General features: G+C 42.1%; 1 protein-coding gene across 7 annotated transcripts; it reads right to left on the bottom strand.

Annotated features, from left to right (window-relative positions):
* Positions 1–1,239: 1,239 nt before the first annotated feature.
* Positions 1,240–19,577, bottom strand: METTL6 (methyltransferase 6, tRNA N3-cytidine). 7 transcript variants are annotated; one of them, XM_058729855.1, is made up of 6 exons: positions 19,466–19,577; positions 18,093–18,467; positions 16,275–16,409; positions 10,743–10,913; positions 3,808–3,949; positions 1,240–1,925 (listed from the first exon to the last, which is right to left on the bottom strand). In XM_058729855.1, exons 2-6 carry the CDS (start codon positions 18,315–18,317, stop codon positions 1,744–1,746), a joined length of 855 nt encoding a protein of 284 aa, XP_058585838.1. In that variant the 5' UTR covers positions 18,318–18,467; positions 19,466–19,577; the 3' UTR covers positions 1,240–1,743. The 7 variants fall into 7 exon arrangements, with proteins under 7 accessions (XP_058585838.1, XP_058585837.1, XP_058585836.1 ...); XM_058729854.1 differs by having other exon boundaries at positions 19,460–19,572; XM_058729853.1 differs by having other exon boundaries at positions 19,444–19,565.
* Between the last annotated feature and the right edge of the window lie 4 nt (positions 19,578–19,581).

Below are 19,581 nucleotides of genomic sequence, written 5' to 3'. Positions count from 1 at the left end.
CTCCTGTTTCTCGGCATATGATCCGCCTCGGACCAGCAACCTCCAGTAGGTGTGCTTCTCAGCAGCTATCCCCATTTTACAAATGAGGGTAAATGATGAGGTCACGATTCCAAGTGACTAATGATAACAAAAGCCCATGCTTATCCTACGCCCTACACAGCTCCCTACTTTCTACTTTAAATACCCTGATTTTATTCAGCTCAGCCACGGAAATCCAAGCAGCACTAGTCATATCTCATGGAGGGAAGGACTTTTGTGGAAGGCACATCCTGGGGCTGAAGCTAGGAGTGGGGTTCACTTGGAGAAGGCTAGAGGAAGGAGCCCTGGACCGGAAGTGGGGACCCTGCGGCTGGTCGTGGCTCTCCTCTACCAGATGCTCTGGGGCCAGGCCTGACCCAAGATCTAGGAGAGGACCCATGAACCCTGCAATAGATCCATCTTTACTAGCTGATTAAAAGAAAGAAAGAAAAAAAAACACTGCAAGAGACAAACTCTGTACAATTCCTCATCGGTTTTGCTCTCACCTAGCATAGCCATCTTTTAGCCCTCAAAAGAAAGGGAGAGAGTATATGAAGCAACAGACCAACAAGAGACCGGGGTTCCTCTTGCATCCCCTGCCCCATCCCCAGAAGCCCCTCCCACGAAGTCGGGCCCAGACGGCAGGATGCCAGCCGGCACTCTGCCTGAGCCCCAACGCCTGCCCCGCTTCTCTCCAGGAGCCAGGATTGATTCTAGTTGTACAGACCAGCTAGGACTATTATGCAGCCCATTCCCCACTGGGACCTCCCTCCTCAGATGTGGCAACGGTGAAAGGGCCTTAGCTTGCTGCAGGTGCAGACCACAGTCAACGTACTTTACACAAACGTTCTCACAGACAAGCTCTCTGCAGAGGGGAAGCAGGAAGGCTTATAGGATCTTTTGTTAGCGAGCCAACAGCGTTTGGATTTTATGTCATAGGGTAAAAGGCATTATTTGGAGATGCTTGGGAAACAGGCCAGCAGACTAATTTAAGGATTTCCCCATATCCCACTGCAACACTAGCTGTGTGATTTTGGCCATGTTGGTCAATTACCTCCCAAGCCACTGCTTCATATCCCAGTGGGGACTTGGGTCAGTCCATCCACCGTATTCCTGGAGAAACTGCATCGGGAAGATGGCCTTTCCCTCTCTCCCTGAGGCAGTGTGGCCAGGGCCTGGTTCAATTACAAAGGGTCTCAAGAATTAGGCAGGGAGCCATGGTGGGTTCTCGAGTCATAGCAAAAGCTGTATTTGTGAAACACTGGTCTTGAAGAGGCACATAAATGAACTGAAGCGGAGAAAAACGGGCAAATAGGAGACACTGGAAAAAGAGAACAATCCTTCAGGCTAAAAATACATCTGGATGTGTTATTTTGGTCTATTTGGCCTCATTTTTCCACAGGGCTGCCTGACGTGCTGCCTGGGGGCGCACTTACAGGCTCGCAGTAGTGACGGCAAGGATCTCTTTAAGCGCTTATGCTTTTCCCTTCGTGGAATTTCAGTCAGACAGCCTGGCTGCACTACATTATACCATCAAACTTTCTTTACTTTTCAGGCCTGGAAATTTTATTTGCATTGTTGTAATATACACACACACTTGCTACCTTTTCATATAAAAATTATATATGCTCATTTTTAAAAAGTTAAAATATAAAAATATACAAAATAGAGTTACTTCAAACTTTCCTCTTCAAGGGGAGGCACAAATGTCAACCTTGTGAAAGGTCAGGACTTGTGACCCAGGCCCAGGGTCAAGGGTGTTGGGTTCTTAGGACACTTTCGGAATTTGCTCTGAAGAAAAACCCTCGGCACACACAGGCCTTCTTTTTTATTCACCGTCTCACGAAACACATACTCATTCACCACTTCTTCGTAACCTGTGTCCATAAAGAGCTGAGCCAGGAATTCTGTAAGGAAGCAGATCAACAATGCTCATGGTCTTTTGTTTGTTTATTTTTGAGACAGAGAGAGAGAGAGACAGAGACAACGTGCAAACATAAGCAGGGGAAGGGCAGAGGGAGACACAGAATCTGAAGCAGGCTCCAGGCTCCAAGCTGTCATCACAGAGCCCGATACGGGGCTCAAACTCACAAACCCTGAGATCATGACCTGAGCTGAAGCTGGAGGCTTAACTGAGCCGCCCAGGTGCCCTTGTGACGCTCATGGTCTTGATACTACGTTTGCTCTGAGGTGGTAAAGGGGGCAGGGGGTGGGGGGCAGGGAGGAGGGTTATGGTATTTTTTTAATATAACAAAAACTCCAGTGCTACAATTTAAAGAAGGTTTTGTTTTAGAAAGTAACACACTCCTACTTCTCATCTCACACCCAAATAGAAACCCCCAACTAAATAATTTCATCAGAAAAGTTTAAGGACAACCTGGAGTATGGCCACCTTGCCCTATTATTATGAATCCCCAAATACCAATGTCTGAGTAAAAAGAAACAATATTCAAAGTGGCTACATTCATATAAAGTCTTCATGTGTTCAGTTTGCTTGCACCAAGCACCTCACCTATCCTAACACGAAGGAGGAAATTCTGTAACCAGAGTGGTGGGGAAAATCCCTTTGTAGTGATATACCCTAAGGAAACTTTAACCCAAATAATACATCACTACATGTTCACTGAAACCAACAGAATGGCCACGTAGTGAAAGTGAAGACCCTTAGAGCCCTGCTTCCGAGGACATGCTCTGACGCACTCTGCAGACATCACTACATCTTCTCAATTATTTACAATTGAGATTTCAGTAAACAGGAGCATGAATATTTTTAACTTTCCCCTGACATTTTCTGGCTTTGCAGTTTTAATGGTAATCACTCATTTCTGATTTCCTTCTACATCCAAAAGAATACTTTAAGAAATACAAACGGTTGTAAAAATAGAGTTTAAGAAGGTAATTATTTTGTGGTCCAAATGATTAAGTAGGCTTAAAACTAATAGTTCAAAATATCTAGTATAAGATTGAAATAATGTTCGGGGTTGGATGCTTTTCTTATCAAAATGACTTTTTAGGGGCCCCTGGGTGGCTCAGTCAGTTGGGTGGCCAATTTCAGCTCAGGTCACGATCTCGTAGTTTGTGAATTCGAGCCCCGCATCAGGCTCTGTGCTGACAGTTCAGAGCCTGGAGCCTGCTTCAGATTCTGTGTCTCCTTTCTCTCTCTGCCCCTCCCCTGTGTGTGCTCTGTCTCTCAAAAATGAATAAATATTAAGGAGGAATTTTTAAAAAATGACTTTTTAAAGACCCCTATAGTAAATTTGCATACTTAAAACCTTTATACAAAAAGTTTTCTTGCCTTTATAACCTGGGAAGGTAATCTCCAGGCATTATACTTGTCTTTTTTTTTTTTTAAGTTTATTTATTTGTTTTTAGTAACCTCCACACCCAGTGTGGGGCTTGAACTCACAACCCCCAAGATTAAGTCACATATGCTCTTCTGACTGAGCCAGCCTGGCGCCCCATCCTACCTGTTTTCTTTGTGACTGGACGAAGTGAGGATCCCCATTTGGCCTCCCCCTTTTCCAGCACACTTCCTGGCAGGGCAGCCACGTGGCATGTCAGAGTCTGTCCACTAACCTGGGCTCACTAACTAGACACTGTCACCAGAGGAGGCCTGTGAGCTCACCATGGCCAGGGCCTCGTCCCTGTCGTCCCAGGTGCTAGGTGGTGTGCGTCGGAGACTGTTCCAGCCGGGACCTTGCGCTACGTGCAGCCGCCCCCACCTCCGGCCAGTACCCCAGTGATAATGCAAGCAAGTAAACAATTAAAGACAAATTCCATTCATCTTACCATCAGTAAAAAAATACGATCTGGTTCCGTCTTGTCTAGCATAAAAGTTTTCTCCAAGTTTGCTGCCAGCTTTAAACCTAAGCATGGTATGATCATACAGCCCATAGTCACGAAACAAGACACTTTTGCCTGGTTTTAATACCTATGAAACAAAAGCAGGCGGCACATAATTCTGGGGAACCCAGGCAAATAAAACTTATTCAAATAAAATAAAATCTGATTGATTCAGGGATTAAAATATCTTACATTTGTGATAATTATGAAAGGAACCAGACTGAACCATCCATAGTTTGAAGGAAAAACAGCCTCCTAATCAAAGGTATAGCAAGACCTGCGGGGCCCCATGCATTAGAGGGATACTTCTTGAGCACCTACAAGGTCCAATGTCATATCAATTAAAATGCTAATGACGTTAAATCAAAGTCTTATCTTAAGGCACGTTCTCCTGCCATTTTATCAGCCATCTCCTAGTATATGATCCCGAAGTCAAAGTGACCCTTTAAAAAAATATGTCCTTTTGGCTTCTTACTGATTCTAGCTGGCTTTCCTCATTTTAAGTCTCCACTTGGGTTTCACTGTGCTACAATTATGCATAACTTGCCCACCATGCTAATAACAGAGTGCACTTGGCAGTTTATCAGACAGGAGGGAGGGAGGAAGGAGAGATTATCATCCTCGTGCAAGATGAGAAAATGGACACTACATAAGTGATTTATGCACGATTCACACCTCAGCCACTAAGTGGGGAGTAGTCAAGACTCACATTTGGGTCAAAAGGCATCATATTGTAGAATCAGAGACACCTGTTAGCCCTGGAGGGGGATTGGGGGAAGTGTCATTCCAATTCCATTCACGCTACTGACAAGAAAAGCAAGGCTAAGGGGAGGAGGGGTAACTGAGTATTCGTCCTACATGTGCCTTATAACAGGTCCTCAGGCCAGTGCAGCAGTGTAGGGAAGGGGATCATGGTCAGGCCCGGCTGGGAGTCCCTCAGTGAAGTCTTTCAGAGACAGGTGTCACAGAGTAGGTGTCTCGAAAATTGGGAGTAGGCACCGGCAGGGTGTGGGTATTATAACTCCCTCCATCTTATAAAGCAAATAGCATACGCTTTTCAAAATGAAGAGAAAGTGGTATGTACTGTGACATTTCCTTTTTATGTGAGAATTCTTTCAAAATGCATGAATGCTACTAAATAAGAGCGGACTTAAAAGGCATTAATTTTATTAAACCCTATTCTGTATTTTTTTTAAAGTAGGCTTCATGCCCAGCACAGAGCCCAACGCAAGGACTGAACTCACAGCCCTGAGATCAAGACCTGAGCGGAGATCAGGGTGCCTGGGTGGCTCAGTCAGTTAAGTGTTCAACTTCAGCTTGGGTCGTAATTTCACGGTTCGTGGGTTTGAGCCCCATGTCAGGCTATGTGCCGACAGTTTGGAGCCTGGACCCTCCTTGAGATTCTGTGTCTTCCTCTCTCTCTGCCCCTCTGCCCCCGCCACCGCCTCAAAAATAAATAAAACATTAAAAAAAAAAAAAAAAAAGAAAAAAGGACCTGAGCTGAGATCAAGAGTTGGACACTTAACCAACTGAGCCACCCCAGGCACCCCAATTAAACCTTATTCTGATTCATCACAATAAGATGATTTTTAAGACGTGACATATTAGACTTTTGATGCAGTTTGATGTATTTCCTCTTGAATAGGGGTATGAAAGACTGTCCCTAGTACTTCCAAGTGAGCTGCAGTTTCCTCATTTAGTAAATTCTAATCAATGAGGGATGCATTCTAAATATCATCAGTAAAGAGCCTCTTGGGTAAAAACATCCTATCTTAGTCTAGAACGCCAAGTTTTAAAAAAATGCGAATTGTGAAGAGAAAATTCTGAAAAATTTAGTTTATAGGAAAAAGGCTTATTCTTAACTGCAGAAGAAGGAAGGCTCCATGGGACAGTGGGAAGAACACTCAGGAATTTGGAAGTCTTGCTTCATATCCCAGTTCTTCCACAACTAGTTGAATAACCTTGAGCAAGTAATTTCATACCTGTGTTTTCTTGTCTATAAAATAGTAAGTTCAATACTAATGCCTCCTTTGATCATGGCTAACAGGCATTTTCACCATTACGTTCTTTCATTCTCTAAACAACTCCAAGAAGTAGGTTAGGGGTGGGGAAGGAGGGGAACGGGAGGTCTATTATAGCCACTTTTAGGGCGAGCAAGGCTCAGAGTCAAAGTGACTTGTCTGAGATTTCAAGGCAAGTTGGTGGCACCGGCAGACAAACATCCAGGTCTTCTGATGACAAATTTTGTCTATTTTTACTTCATTCTATTCCCAAAATGAGGGAATTCAACCTTAAGGTTGTCTTTCAGTTGAAACCTAGTTTTAAAAATTCTCAGTGTTGGGGCGCCTGGGTGGCGCCGTCGGTTAAGCGTCTGACTTCAGCCAGGTCACGATCTCGCGGTCTGTGGGTTCGAGCCCCGCGTCGGGCTCTGGGCTGATGGCTCGGAGCCTGGAGCCTGTTTCCGATTCTGTGTCTCCCTCTCTCTCTGCCCCTCCCCCGTTCATGCTCTGTCTCTCTCTGTCCCAAAAATAAATTAAAAATGTTGAAAAAAAAATTAAAAAAAAAAAAAAATTCTCAGTGTTAACATTCTACAGTAATTACATCTATCTTACCACAGCTTATTACTGTGATTGTTCATGAAGGCCTCAGAGCTGCCCACCGTTGGGTCTTGTTGTCAGAGGCTGAGAGACTGCTTCTCCTTCTGTAATTTTCAGATGAAACACACGGTTTCAAATTAATGACTCAGGCACTACGTACGATGGCAGAGAGATCGCAATCTGCTACTGTTGTGAACTCATTCCACATCAGCTGAAAAAAGAATTCTATTGGGGGTACAAATAGAAAGGACTGCTGAAATGGAATTTTTTTACCAAAGAAAGGTTACAACAGGGGCCAGGTGTGGACTGAGACAGCTCAACTGAATAATAATAAAAAAATTTTATTACTGTTAAAATATAAATAATATACTGTTTCCACTAAAATTTTTCTAAATAGTTTACCCTGAGAGAGAGAGAGACAGCGCGAGTGGGGGAGGCAGAAAATTCCATTAATTTTATTAAATCCTATTCTGCGCTGGTAGCGTGGAGCCTGACGCAGGGCTCAAACTCACGAAACGGTGAGATGGTGACCTGAGCTGAAACCAAGAGCTGGATGCTGAACCGACTGAGACACCCAGGCGCCCCTGTATGTTTCTATTTAAGTCAGGAATAGGCATACCCTCAACAATACTTGGCTTTGTCAGACTTCTTTAATTTGATTAACCTAGCGGTATCTCATTAGGGTTTTATTTTACATTTCCTGGGTTACTGAGATAATCTTTTCATATGTGTGTTCTCTTCAATAAAACGACTATTCACATCGGCCCATTTTTCTATTAATCTGCTTATACTTCTTTCACAGGAATTTCTCACGTATTGTGGGTACTAATCTTTGAACAGTTTACAGACTTTAACTCACTTTTCCAAAGTTGTTGGGGTTTTTTTTCTTTGTATTATATTGTCTTTTGAAGAACAGAAATTCCTACTTTTGTTATAATCATCTTTATGCTTACAATGTTTTGAGTCTTTTGAAAAAACTCCACACTGTGAGGTCATAGAGATTTTTTCCTGTATTTTCTTCTGAAAGGCTTACATTTTTGTCTTTTTCACTTAAGCCTTTAATTCACCCGAGAATGATTTTTGTATAGGATGTGAAGGAGAAGTACAATCATTCTTTCCTACATGGACACCCAGTGGTCCCAGCATCACTTACTGAACAGTCCCTATTTTTCTAGTGATCTTGTCACTTCTACCATATATCAAATTCCCACGTATGTGTGGATCTGTGTTTAAGCTATCACATTCAAGTTGTCCCTCTGCTAACAACATTCTATCTTAATTACTGTAGCAGTAAGAAGTCTTTTCATCTGGTAGGGTACAGATTTCCCCCGTTTTGTTTTTCTTCAGAAGTGTTTTGATCTTTGTTCTTTCATGTAAACTTAGAACCACCTTGTCAATTTGCTCAAAAAGCAAACAAAAAAACCCTACCCAAAATCTCCAATCGATCAAACAACAACAAAAAATAAGATGTATAGGGGGCACGTGGGTGGCTTAGTCAATTAAGCCTCCGACTCTTGGTTTCAGCTCAGGTCATGATCTCGTGGTTTGTGGGTTTGAGCCCTACATCAGGCTCTGTGCTGACAGTGCGGAGCCTGCTTGGGATTCTCTCTCTCCCTTTTTCAAAATAAATAAATACACACAAAAATTTTTTTTTAAAAATTAAGAAAATAAAATGTATAATATTAAATGGAAAAGTAAGATTGCACAATGCATGCTACTCTTTGTTAGGTGTGAAGAGCTCTGTGACATTAAGCAGAGTACATTCATCTTATACTTTTATAGTCTTAATATATTCTAATTAGACAATTACATTATTTGCAAATGAGTTTTGTCTTTCATCCCTATTTTCCCCCCATCTTTTATTTTCTTTCTTGTCTTTTTGAGCTGATTAGGACCACCAAGATAATGCTGAAAAGCAAAACTGATAGTAGGCGCTCTCGCCCCATCGAGTTCCAGATGCCCTTTATTCTGTCCCCAACTCCTACTCCTCTCCAATCCCTGAAACCTTTCATCAGTGAAATCACTAGTATCCACCTCTTCTCAATGTTCCTTTCACATCCTGGTGCTAACAGACTGTTCCTGAGGACACTGTTTTCCCTGCAACCTCTCAAGTCACGGCTGTTTTCTCTCCTCACCTTTGTACCACTGGGCTTAGAGATGAGCCTGGCGCCCTCCATGCTTCTCATTGCTACTTTCTCATGTATTCTCTTTCCTCCCTAAAATCCCTAGCTCTGAATCTCTTGTCATCAGATTATATCATCTGCTATCCCTTAATATTACTGTCATCTATTAGTGCCAGGGTCATTTCCCTGTTTCAGGATGAATGTTTCTGATTTATTCTCCTCTCCTTAATACTACTCCATTCTTAGTTCAGAGTAATTTCAATATATGTGGATTATCCCTCCACATATGCTGGCCTCTTAATGACTTGAACTTTTCCAAGGTCTTACCCTTCCAAACCACTCACTCCCATGGTAACATCCTGAAGTCTTGTCAACACTAAAAAGCATAACCCGTCCGGTCTCTCAGTGTCATACGAGTCACCTTGGTCATCCCCCCTGCCCCATCTTTCCAGCTCTCTCTCTACTTCCCCATCTTTCATCATCCTTTATCCTCACCTGGACCTTCAAATCAGGTGATCCTACCATCTTTTCCCTGATGCCCTCTCTTCCCTCTTTACTCAGCTTCAGTTCCATGCCCATTTGTGGGTATATGCTGGGTTCTCATCTGCTCAGATACCAGGGGCAGGGAAAGGGGAAGTAAGGAGAAAAAACCTTACAAAACCTCACGAGCAGAGAGCTGAAACCACCGTGGCAACGTCTGAATTTCTTAAAATGTTGTTTTAAGTGAGAATAATTACTCCCTAAAAGGTTTCCAGTGTCTTGAAGTTTGTTTCGCTACTTAAAAAACATTTAAAACGTCTACTTTTTCAACTTGCTGAATATTCTTCCCTCCCTTTTATAAAGCAGACTGACTGAGGCCTCTGACTCGCTGAACAGGTGAGGCTTAACAGGCTTTCCACATTGTGTGCCCTTGCCATTTAGTGGCCCCCAGGTGACCTGCATGCTTACCACTGGTCACTTGTGTTGGTTCCCAAACTTGCTTACACCAGCTGTACTTAGATTTAGAATTATATATGAATATATAAACAATGCAATGCAAGTAAAGAGCATTTTTATTTTCTCTGAAAAGTACACTGAAACTTTTGGAAAGACTTGATAGAGAAGCACTGAACTGCTGTTAGACATGGGAGAACCAAAGGTGAGTCTAGGTTAAAAATATAAAAAAATTTGCCCTTGCGTTAAGTTTCCAATCATTTTTAAGTCTTTGCTCCACTTTTAAAGAAGCCAAAACTCTACTATGTATGTGGTTCATAAGATGGTAAGAAAGATGGTAAATAGCCCCATACTCAAAAGAAAGGGCCGTGGCTCTACATCAAGAGTGATAAAAGAATATTAACATATTTTAAGTCATAATAAAATGTTTAAGGTAAGAATGTACCTTTTTCATGATTTTTTGATTTAGTTGATCTTTAATCAACATTGTTGGCACAGATAAGAGAGCTTCTACCGTAGTTTACAAAGCAGCCTCATTCATGATCTCACCTGCATCTCACAATAACCCTAACAGACACCCCCATTTTACAGCCAAGGACACTGAAGCCCACAGAAGGAAGATGACGTGATTTGTCTTGAGTCACATGACTTAAGAGTGATGCTTTACTTCCTGAGTGCTACAGCAACCTCCTGATGGCCAGAGAAGTTTGGGTTCTCCTCTTTCTGGCAACAATGATGATAGTGACAACAATGGCTGATTTTTGAAGAGCACTTACCACCTTCTAGGCATTGTGCTAAGCACTTTATACATATTGCGTGTATTTCATCTCAGTATCTCAGTATTATATAGGTAATGAAACTGAGGCTCAGGGAGGTAAAGAAACTTGCCTAAGCAGGGAAGCCAGGTATCATCTCTAGGCACTCTGATGCCGGACTACATTCTTGACCCCGAACCATATCTTCTTCTCCTTTTCCAGCAGGGACTATCTGCATGTTATTCCATGCACAGAGCCCAGATAACTACAAAATCATCCTCGCTCCAAAGCTGGCCAAACTGAGGAGCAGTGATGGCTACCAGACAAACCAGAATTCAAACCCCTTTTGATACACTGACTGCATGGCCTACACCTAGTGAGAACGAGGGGGCTTTGTGAACTAGACATGAGCCTCAGAGGGGAGGTAAGCAAAAAGATCAGGATGTCCAACCTCCAGGCTCCAAATTACTAACCTGGTAAATGTTTTGTAAGACAAGGTGCATCTTATCAGGGTGAACAGCAGAGAGGAAAAATATCAACATGACAACATCCACGGACTCTGGGGGCACATGTTCCAGAAGGTCATCTTTGGTTAGATCACACTGGAACACCTTGCATCTTTCTGTGTCATATAAAGGATTTTGCTAGAGAAGGGGGAAAAAGAAAAGAATTTTTAATGCAACACCCATGTTGACACACAGAGAAAAATACAGCATCAAAAGGAGATCCGATGGAAAATGGATCTATTTCCACTTGTGCACTGCTACACAAAAATCACAGATCACTTTGTTACTGGGTAAAACTGAGTAATGTGCCATTTGCACGCTAACGCATGTAGCATTTGATGTTACTAGGAGGGGCAAGATTTCATTTTAACAAATCATCTTTAACTGAGGATAGAACACTGAAGAGCTATCACATGTTCAAAGCTGCGCATTCTAGAAGCATAGATTTCTAGAGGGATAAGTCAAAACTGACCCGTGCTTCCTTAATCCTCCTTTGAAATCACCCATTACAAGCCTAAATCCTCTAAGAAGTCCTTCCCGATCCACTCATGGAGATGCTCCCACAGTTCTGCATATTTTCCCTTGAGACAGCAAGCCAAATAAACCAAATTTCTTCTTCTTCCCTGCCCCACCCCCACTTTTTTTTTTTTAAAACAAGTGTGTTCCTGTACATTTTGAATGGGGGGTTTAAGGGCATTATCAAAAAAAATACATATAATACTCTTATGAAGAGTATCATAAAGTCTAAGATCTTATAAGACATTATAAAAAAATAACAAACCTTTCTTTAAGAAAAAAATTTTTTAATGTTTTTTTTTTTTAGAGAGACAGAGAGAATGTGAGTGGGTTAGGGGCAGAGAGAGGGAGACACAGAAGCAGAAGCAGGCTCCAAGCTCTGAGCTGTCAGCACAGACCCGACGTGGGGCTCGAACTCACGAGCTGTGAGATCATGACCTGAGCCAAAGTCGGACGCTCAACCGACTGAGCCACCCAGGAGCCCCACAAACCTTTCTTTAATGTAAATAAGGACTCGAATAAATACAAAGTTCTTGGATGGGAAGATTCAATATTGAAAAGACGTCAATTCTACCTATAAATCTGCTTTTAAATCCAATGCAATCTCAATAGAATCCCAAAAGATTTCTAGAAACTTGACACAAAGGCAAATTTGATTCATCTGGAAGCAAAAATCTTTAGGAATAGCCAAGCCAATTTTTAAACTGAAGAACAATGAAGGAGGAGGTACACTACTGGACTTCAAAACATACTACAAAATGCAGTACTGAAACAATGAGGTTTGAGAATGGGGACAAATAGACTACGAAGACAGATCAGAGTCCCCAAAACAGACCCACGTATATAGGGGAATTTAGTATCACATATGACAAAAGACAAGTGACAAAGATGACATATCAAAAAAGGTAGACAATAAAAGTGACAATTATCAGGGAAGAAAAATGAATTTTCTCATTCAACTTATTGTGTTAGAACAACTAGCTATACACTTGTGCTAAAGGACAATTGGTTACCTAGGTGACTTAAAGGTTCTGGTTTCAGTTCAAAGACGTACAGTAGTATAAAAATGCAGCTCCCATCCTTACAATAAGAAAAAAGATGGACAGACAGCCAAGTAATGGCTTTTTTTGTGAACCCATCAAAGAATAGAGGCCAACGAACCAGCAGCCGTCCCCCAATCTGCAGACAGATAAGTGCCTTCAGGGAGAGACAGGACCGAAGCATTTGCTTACCTGAGGCAGAAACCCCCAAACTGGAAAGATAAAACTAGAAATTTGACAAACTGCTGTAGACTGAGTGTGAATGTTATAGCGTGAAGCCTCTGGGTCTCTGGGGGTGGAAGTAACAGGAACATTCCCATCTTTTTATAGGTGTTTCTTCTAAGAACATCACGGGGCTCTCACAGAGAAGATGGTGCTCCATCTAGTACTGGACTTTCTCATCTCCTTTAAGGAAGAAAAGATTCAAACTACAGGGGAAAGGTCTCCTGGAGCCTGCAGCCTTAGGGTACTAGCGAATACCACTGCCAAGAGGGGAGGAAACTGCTCTGCCCAGACCCATTCTTAATTTTTTTTTTTTAAAGTTTATTTTTTTAGTAATCTCCACACCCAATGTAGGGCTTGAACTCACAACCCTAACATCAAGAGTTGCAAGCTCTTCGGACTGAGCCAGCGCCCCCCAGACCTAGTCTTTTTTTTTTTTTTTTTTTTTTTGGTGGAGGTGCTGGGGATTGATAGACCTAGTCTTGATCTGAAGGGAGAATGGCCTCAAGACCATCGAGGAGGATACCAGGTAGATACTGAGGGACGAAAAGGAGAGGAAAGCTCTAATCCTAGAGCGCAGACACACTTGTGAAGGCCACACCCCTGAGACACAGGCCCACTATACAGTTCAAAAACTGAGAATCAGAACATTAGATGACAATCCCTTCTCCCACACCTTACCAAGTCTCCAGTGGTAATAACAACAGTGGATTGCAGCTGGGAAAGCTGTAAGAGAGAGGATCTTTACGAGGAACAGTATGAAGAGCAGACCCAAAGCCAAAAGGGGTGACATAAACCAAGTCACCAGAGGACTCTGAAGTCTCTGGTGGCCATAGCAACGATAAACCTCACAGGTAACTGTAACAGTAACAGATTTCAAACACAGCTCAACTCCTGTCTAGATTATTACAAATCCTTATGACCTCAGTATCCATAGCCCTACATAACATACCTGACTTTCAGTGAAAAAAAAAGTACAAGACACACCAAATGGCAAGAAAAAATAGTCTGAAGAGACAAAGCAATCATCAGAACCAGACTCAAATATGACACAGATATAGGAACTAGAAGTTTGGGCATTTAAAATAACTGTGATTAATAAGTGAAAGGCTCTAATGAAAAACATAGACAAAGTTTAAGATCAAATAGGTAATTTCAGCAGAGAAATAGAAACTACAAAAACAATCGACTAGACAAACTAAAAACCAAAAACACAGCAACAAATATGAAGAATGCTTTTGAAAGGCTATCAATAGGAACATTTACTACCTAAGAAGGAGTCTGTAAACTTGTAGATAGGATGAAAGAAATTATACAAACTGAAAATGCAAAGAGAAAAAAAGTTAAGAAAACAAACCACCATCCAAGAAAACAAACCGCCATACAATAGCCAATGGTATAATACACTTGCCATTAGAATCTCAGAAGACAGAACAGAGCTGAAGAAATATTTGAAGAAATAAGGGCCAAAATTTTTCCAGATTAAAAAACATGATAACCAAAGCTTTAAAACTATGTAGAAGGTTAGAGGACTCTTAAACAAGACTTAAGACCTTAGAGCCTTGAAAGGAAAACATTAATAAATTTGCACATAGTTTAAATCCTGCTGAAAGACAAACCATAAAGCAATGCTAAATAAACTAGAAATGTTTGTAAAAAATGAAACAATATCCAGAATATACCCTAAAGATAAAGAAATGACAGAAAAATGAGCAAAGGTTATGAACAGACAATTCATAGTATAATACAAGCTCCACCTGAGGGATTTTTTTTGTGTTTTGTTCGCTACTTAGTCCCAGTGTGTGGAACAGTGACTGGCACATACTAGGCTCTCGATAAATACATGTGGAATAAACAAACTCACAATCAGAAGAAAAACTAATGCTTATTTACATATATAAGGTGTAAACAAACTAAAATATGGAGTATTTTTGTCCATAAGATTAGAAGATATAAAAAAGACTGATATCAAACGTTGAGAATATAGACAGAATAGGAGCTATATATTAACATTTATATATTAAATTAAAAAATATACATCAAATATTAAAATTTAAATGTGTGTACCGTTTCTCCAAGGAATTCTTCCATCACCAAAGAGAAAAATGCACACACGTGTTTTGGGGAGTGGCACATAGTGCCACATCAACCCTATTTGTAAGAGTAAAAAATCAGAAGTAATTTAAACAAACAGCAACAGGGTAACTGTTAAAGTACAGTATATTCACTCTGTGGAATACTACAACAGCTAAGTAAAATACAGTAGACCTGTATGTACTAAGACAAAACAAACCCAAAGTACAAGATAGGATGTGGAGTGAAGAAAGCAAGTTATAGTACAATGTGATACCGCTATTAAAAAAACTTCTAATGGATGGTACAACTGTAAAAGGTTGATGGAAAGTTAGATGTTTGCCCAAGTATCCCCCACATATTTGTTAATAGCAAAAGGTAAATACTTGTACCCCTTAGGAAGGTACTTTTTAGGTGGGAATTAGGTAGTTACTACCTTAACCCAGAGATCAAAACTAAAGCTAGCATTACCAGACATTAATGCCTCCTGACAGGATGCAATATCAAAGATACAACATTACTTATTACAGTATTTTTGCCACAAATATTTTACCTGGTTTAAATCTAACTTCTAGTTTACAGTAAAGGAAATACAGAGGATAAAGGAACAAGTTGAATGATACGAATAAACAATCAGACCAATATGGAATGTGGGGCTGAATTATAGAAAATGGCTTGCTCTTCAAAAGCTCAAAGCCAGGGGCCCCTGGGTGGCTCAGTTGGTTAACCGTTCGACTTCAGCTCAGGTCATGATCTCATGGTTTGTGGGTTTGAGCCCCATGTTGGGCTCTGTGCCGACAGCCCGGAGCCTGGAGCCTGCTTCAGATTCTGTGTCTCCCTCTCTCTCTGCCCCTCTCCTGCTCATACTCTCTCTCTGTCTCAAAAATAAACATAAAAAAAAATTAAAGAGAAAAAATAAGCTCAAAGCCAGTGGGGAAAAGGTCAAGGGGAAGGGCAGGGATGTTTTAGGCTAAGGAGATTTAGGGTACATTAAGAAGTACAAGATTTAGTCCTTGATTAAATACATCTATAAAAGACACTTGGGACTACTTGGGTAAATCTAAATCCATTCTGAATATTAATGACATTAGGAGATTACAGTTCATGTATTTCACCATGCAGAAAAAGTCCGTATTTTTTGAATATGTATGCAGACATATTTCAGATGGAAGTGTCTTGACATCTATACTTGAAAATAGTTGAGCAAAGAAACAAGTCTATAAAGCAAATGTACAAAATTCTGGCAATCATTCAATTTAGGTAGAAGCATATGGGTATCATTTTGGTAGTTCTTTCTACTTTTCTGAATAAAGCTGTGTTTCTTTTCTTTTTTTTTAATTTTAGAGACAGAGCATGAGCAGAGGAGAGGTGCAGAGCCCCAATGCAGGGCTCAATCCCACAACCCTGGGATCATGACCTGAGCTGAAATCAAGAGTCAGATGCTCAACTGACTGAGCCATGCAGGTACCCCAAAGCTGTGTTTCTGTATGTATGATACAGGTATTTAAACAGGAAAAACACATTCATGATGGTCATAGCTGGTTAGCTTCAAAGAGAGAACTGGAATTAATAAGCAAATGGGCAGAGAGGCAGGTCAAAGAAATCTAAGAAAACAGTAATATAACAGAAACATGGACAAGGCACCAACCTTGACATACTCAACTGCTCTTGGAGAAAAGTCACAGGCATAGGCAAAGATATTCAGATCTTCTTCTAAAAGCGGGAATATACAGTTCCCAACACCACAGCCAGCTTCAAGCACAGTCAATTTTTGATCTTCAAACTGGGGAAAGAGATGCAAAGTCGTTTGCATCATCGAGAAACAAACCAAACTACAACATGTCTCCAAACAGGAGAAGCAAGGTTTCTGCCCCCGTGGGGCAGACAGTAAACAAGTGAACTGAGAACCTAAAGCTAATACTGATATCTTGCTTGTTGTCCAACACTGGGCAGCTTAGCATAAAGAAAACACAGCAGGGGCACCTGGGTGGCTCGGTCGATTAGGCATCCCTCCCCCCCTTTCTTTTTTAATGTTTTATTTTTTTGAGAGAGAGGGCGAGCAGGAGCCAGGAAGGCGCAGAGAGAGAGGGGAACAGAAGATGCAAAGTGGGCTCTGCAAAGACTGCAGAGAGCCTGATGTGGGGCTGGAACCCACGAACTCTCGATCATGACCTGAGTTAATGTCGAGTGCTCAACCAACTGAGCCACCCAGGCACCCCACAGCATCCGACTCTTGATTTCTTTTCTTTTCTTTTTTTTTAATATATGAAATTTATTGTCAAATTGGTTTCCATACAACACCCAGTGCTCATCCCAAAAGATGCCCTCTTCAATACCCATCACCCACCCACCTCTCCCTCCCACCCCCATCAACCCTCAGTTTGTTCTCAGTTTTTTTTTTTAATTTTTTTTTTAACGTTTATTTATTTTTGAGACAGAGAGAGACACAGCATGAACGGGGGAGGGGCAGAGAGAGAGGGAGACACAGAATCGGAAGCAGGCTCCAGGCTCTGAGCCATCAGCCCAGAGCCCGACGCGGGGCTCGAACTCACGGACCGCAAGATCGTGACCTGAGCTGAAGTCTGACACTTAACCGACTGAGCCACCCAGGTGCCCCTGTTCTCAGTTTTTAAGAGTCTCTTATGGTTTGGCTCTCTCCCTCTCTAACCTCTTTTTTTTTTTCCCCTCCTCCATGGACTTCTGTTAAGTTTCTCAGGATCCACATAAGAATGAACACATATGGTATCTGTCTTTCTCTGTATGGCTTATTTCACTTAGCATCACACTCTCCAGTTCCACCCACGTTGCTACAAAAGGCCATATTTCATTCTTTCTCATTGCCACATAGTACTCCATTGTGTATATAAACCACACCGACTCTTGATTTCAACTCAGGTCATGATCTCATGCTGGTGAGATCAAGCCCAAAGATGGGCTCCATGCTGAGCATGGTGTCTCCTTGGGATTCTCTCTCTCTCTCAAATAAATAAACATTAAAAAAAAAAAAGAAGAAAACACAGGATAATAGCTAAAATAACAGGCTCTGGGACTAAACTGCTTGCACTCAAATCTGGACTTCTTCCCTCACCATGTTCTATCATTAGACAACTCTCTTAAAAGAGCTTTGTGCCCCATTTCACCTGCAAGTAGGGATAACAATGATGCCTACTTCACACTGTTATTGTAGGGCTTAAATTACACAACATGTAGAGTTCTACAAAAGGGCCGTGGTAAAGTGTTTATCGTCTTTATTATGAATCTGAATCTGTCACTGAAGTCACCCAGTATGAATTCAATATTTATGACTTTCAGACTGGCTTTAAGAAACAGAAAATGCCCTCGAAAGCTCTCTTTCCTACATACAACCCAGGACCTACTAAATCCACTGGAGACCCATAGGAAGGCAATAAACACTCCTCTTCACATTTGAAATGAAAAACTCAAACAAGGTTCAATATTAGTTTACCTCTCTACATGATCTGAGTTCCTCAAACTCTCTGGTGGTCCAGTGTCTATCTTTGAAGAAGTTAGTGCTATTTCTTTTGTAAAAAAGGTCCCAGTTCTTCTGAGCCTCTTTTTCCAGTTTTTGCTGTTTAAAATCAGACATTAAAGCCTGGTCTCTTTTCAATTTCTCCTCTTCTTCAGCGCTGAGAATTCTTGCCTGCAGCCCTTTCCTTTGCAAAGAAGCCATCCCATAAGTTGATGGTAATATATTTAACACTGCTGAAGATTCCCCAACCCTGAATAACCTGAGTGATCCAAGCTGATACTGCAGACATAGGAAGGATTTTTCCAAATGTGGTTCTTCACGTTGGACTCAAGCCTCGGGCAGCACTGGGTGCTTTGCAGGAAAAAGGAGATTCCGGTTAGTGGTTCTAGGACAGTTTTTAAGATGCTGGTTAGTCGCTTTAGAACGGTTCTTTCACCAAACAGTTCAACTCACCACATACTAGATGCTGACTCAACACAAAAGCCCTGCCCACTCTACAAGAGGTCCGTCAGAAAGAAGCCCAAGACACAATCCCTACCTTCAGAGGGCTTACATTCAGTGGCCAGGGCTCTCACGCACCAAACTCTAGTTCAAACCAGAATAAGTTAACTATTATAATAATAAATCGGTTTAGGGACGCCTGGGTGGCTCGGTCCGTTAGGCGTCCCACTTCAGCTCAGGTCATGATCTTGCAGTTTGTGAGTTCCAGCCCTGGGTCGGGCTCGGTGCTGACAGCCTAGAGCCTGGAGCCTGCTTGGGATTCTGTGTCTCCCTCTCTCTCTCTCTCCCTCTGTCTGTCCCTCCCCAACTCGTGCTCTGTCTCTACCTCTCTTTAAAATAAATAAACATTAAAAAAATATAATAATACTAAATCGGTTTGGTTTAGAAAAAGGACACTCCCAAGAAGTGACTGAGAAATCTTAGGGAAAAAACATCAATTTTTAATGCCCGTGAAAGGGTGACTTAAAACAACCACACCAGCTTCCCGAAATGGCGACGGGTGGTCAAGTGGGGTGATCATTTCCCAAGGATCCGAGACCCAGTTTCGGGGGGGGAATTTGTAGTCAAGCCCGGCGGCCTGAGATTCTGATCACACACCTAAGAGGCCGTCTCACGAATCAGAGGGTAGCGCCGTTTTCCAGGGGCTGAGGCTCTCGCTCCCCCATTAACGCGTGAAGGATAAGAGGCCAGTGACGCGCGGGGTAGGGTCCGTAGGGCTCCGGACGCTTGGGAGAAACTAGGGCGCCCGGGCCGCCCGGGCCTGCGGAGAGCCGGCCACACTGGCTGTCAGACCCGTGTTCATCTAGTTCGCCGCGCTTGGGCTCACCGTCATCACTTCTTACATTCACCTGGACGGGTAGGGACGGACGCACTCAGCCCTCAGCCCGGACCCGGCCTCGGAAGCCGGATCAGGGAGCTTCGGTCCGGGGACAAACCCCCCTCGAGGACCTCTCCCGGCGGAATC

Source organism: Neofelis nebulosa, chromosome 5 (genome assembly GCF_028018385.1).
Source record: "Neofelis nebulosa isolate mNeoNeb1 chromosome 5, mNeoNeb1.pri, whole genome shotgun sequence".
Classification (NCBI taxonomy): Eukaryota; Metazoa; Chordata; class Mammalia; order Carnivora; family Felidae; genus Neofelis; species Neofelis nebulosa.
This window is presented reverse-complemented; position numbering and strand designations above follow the sequence as displayed.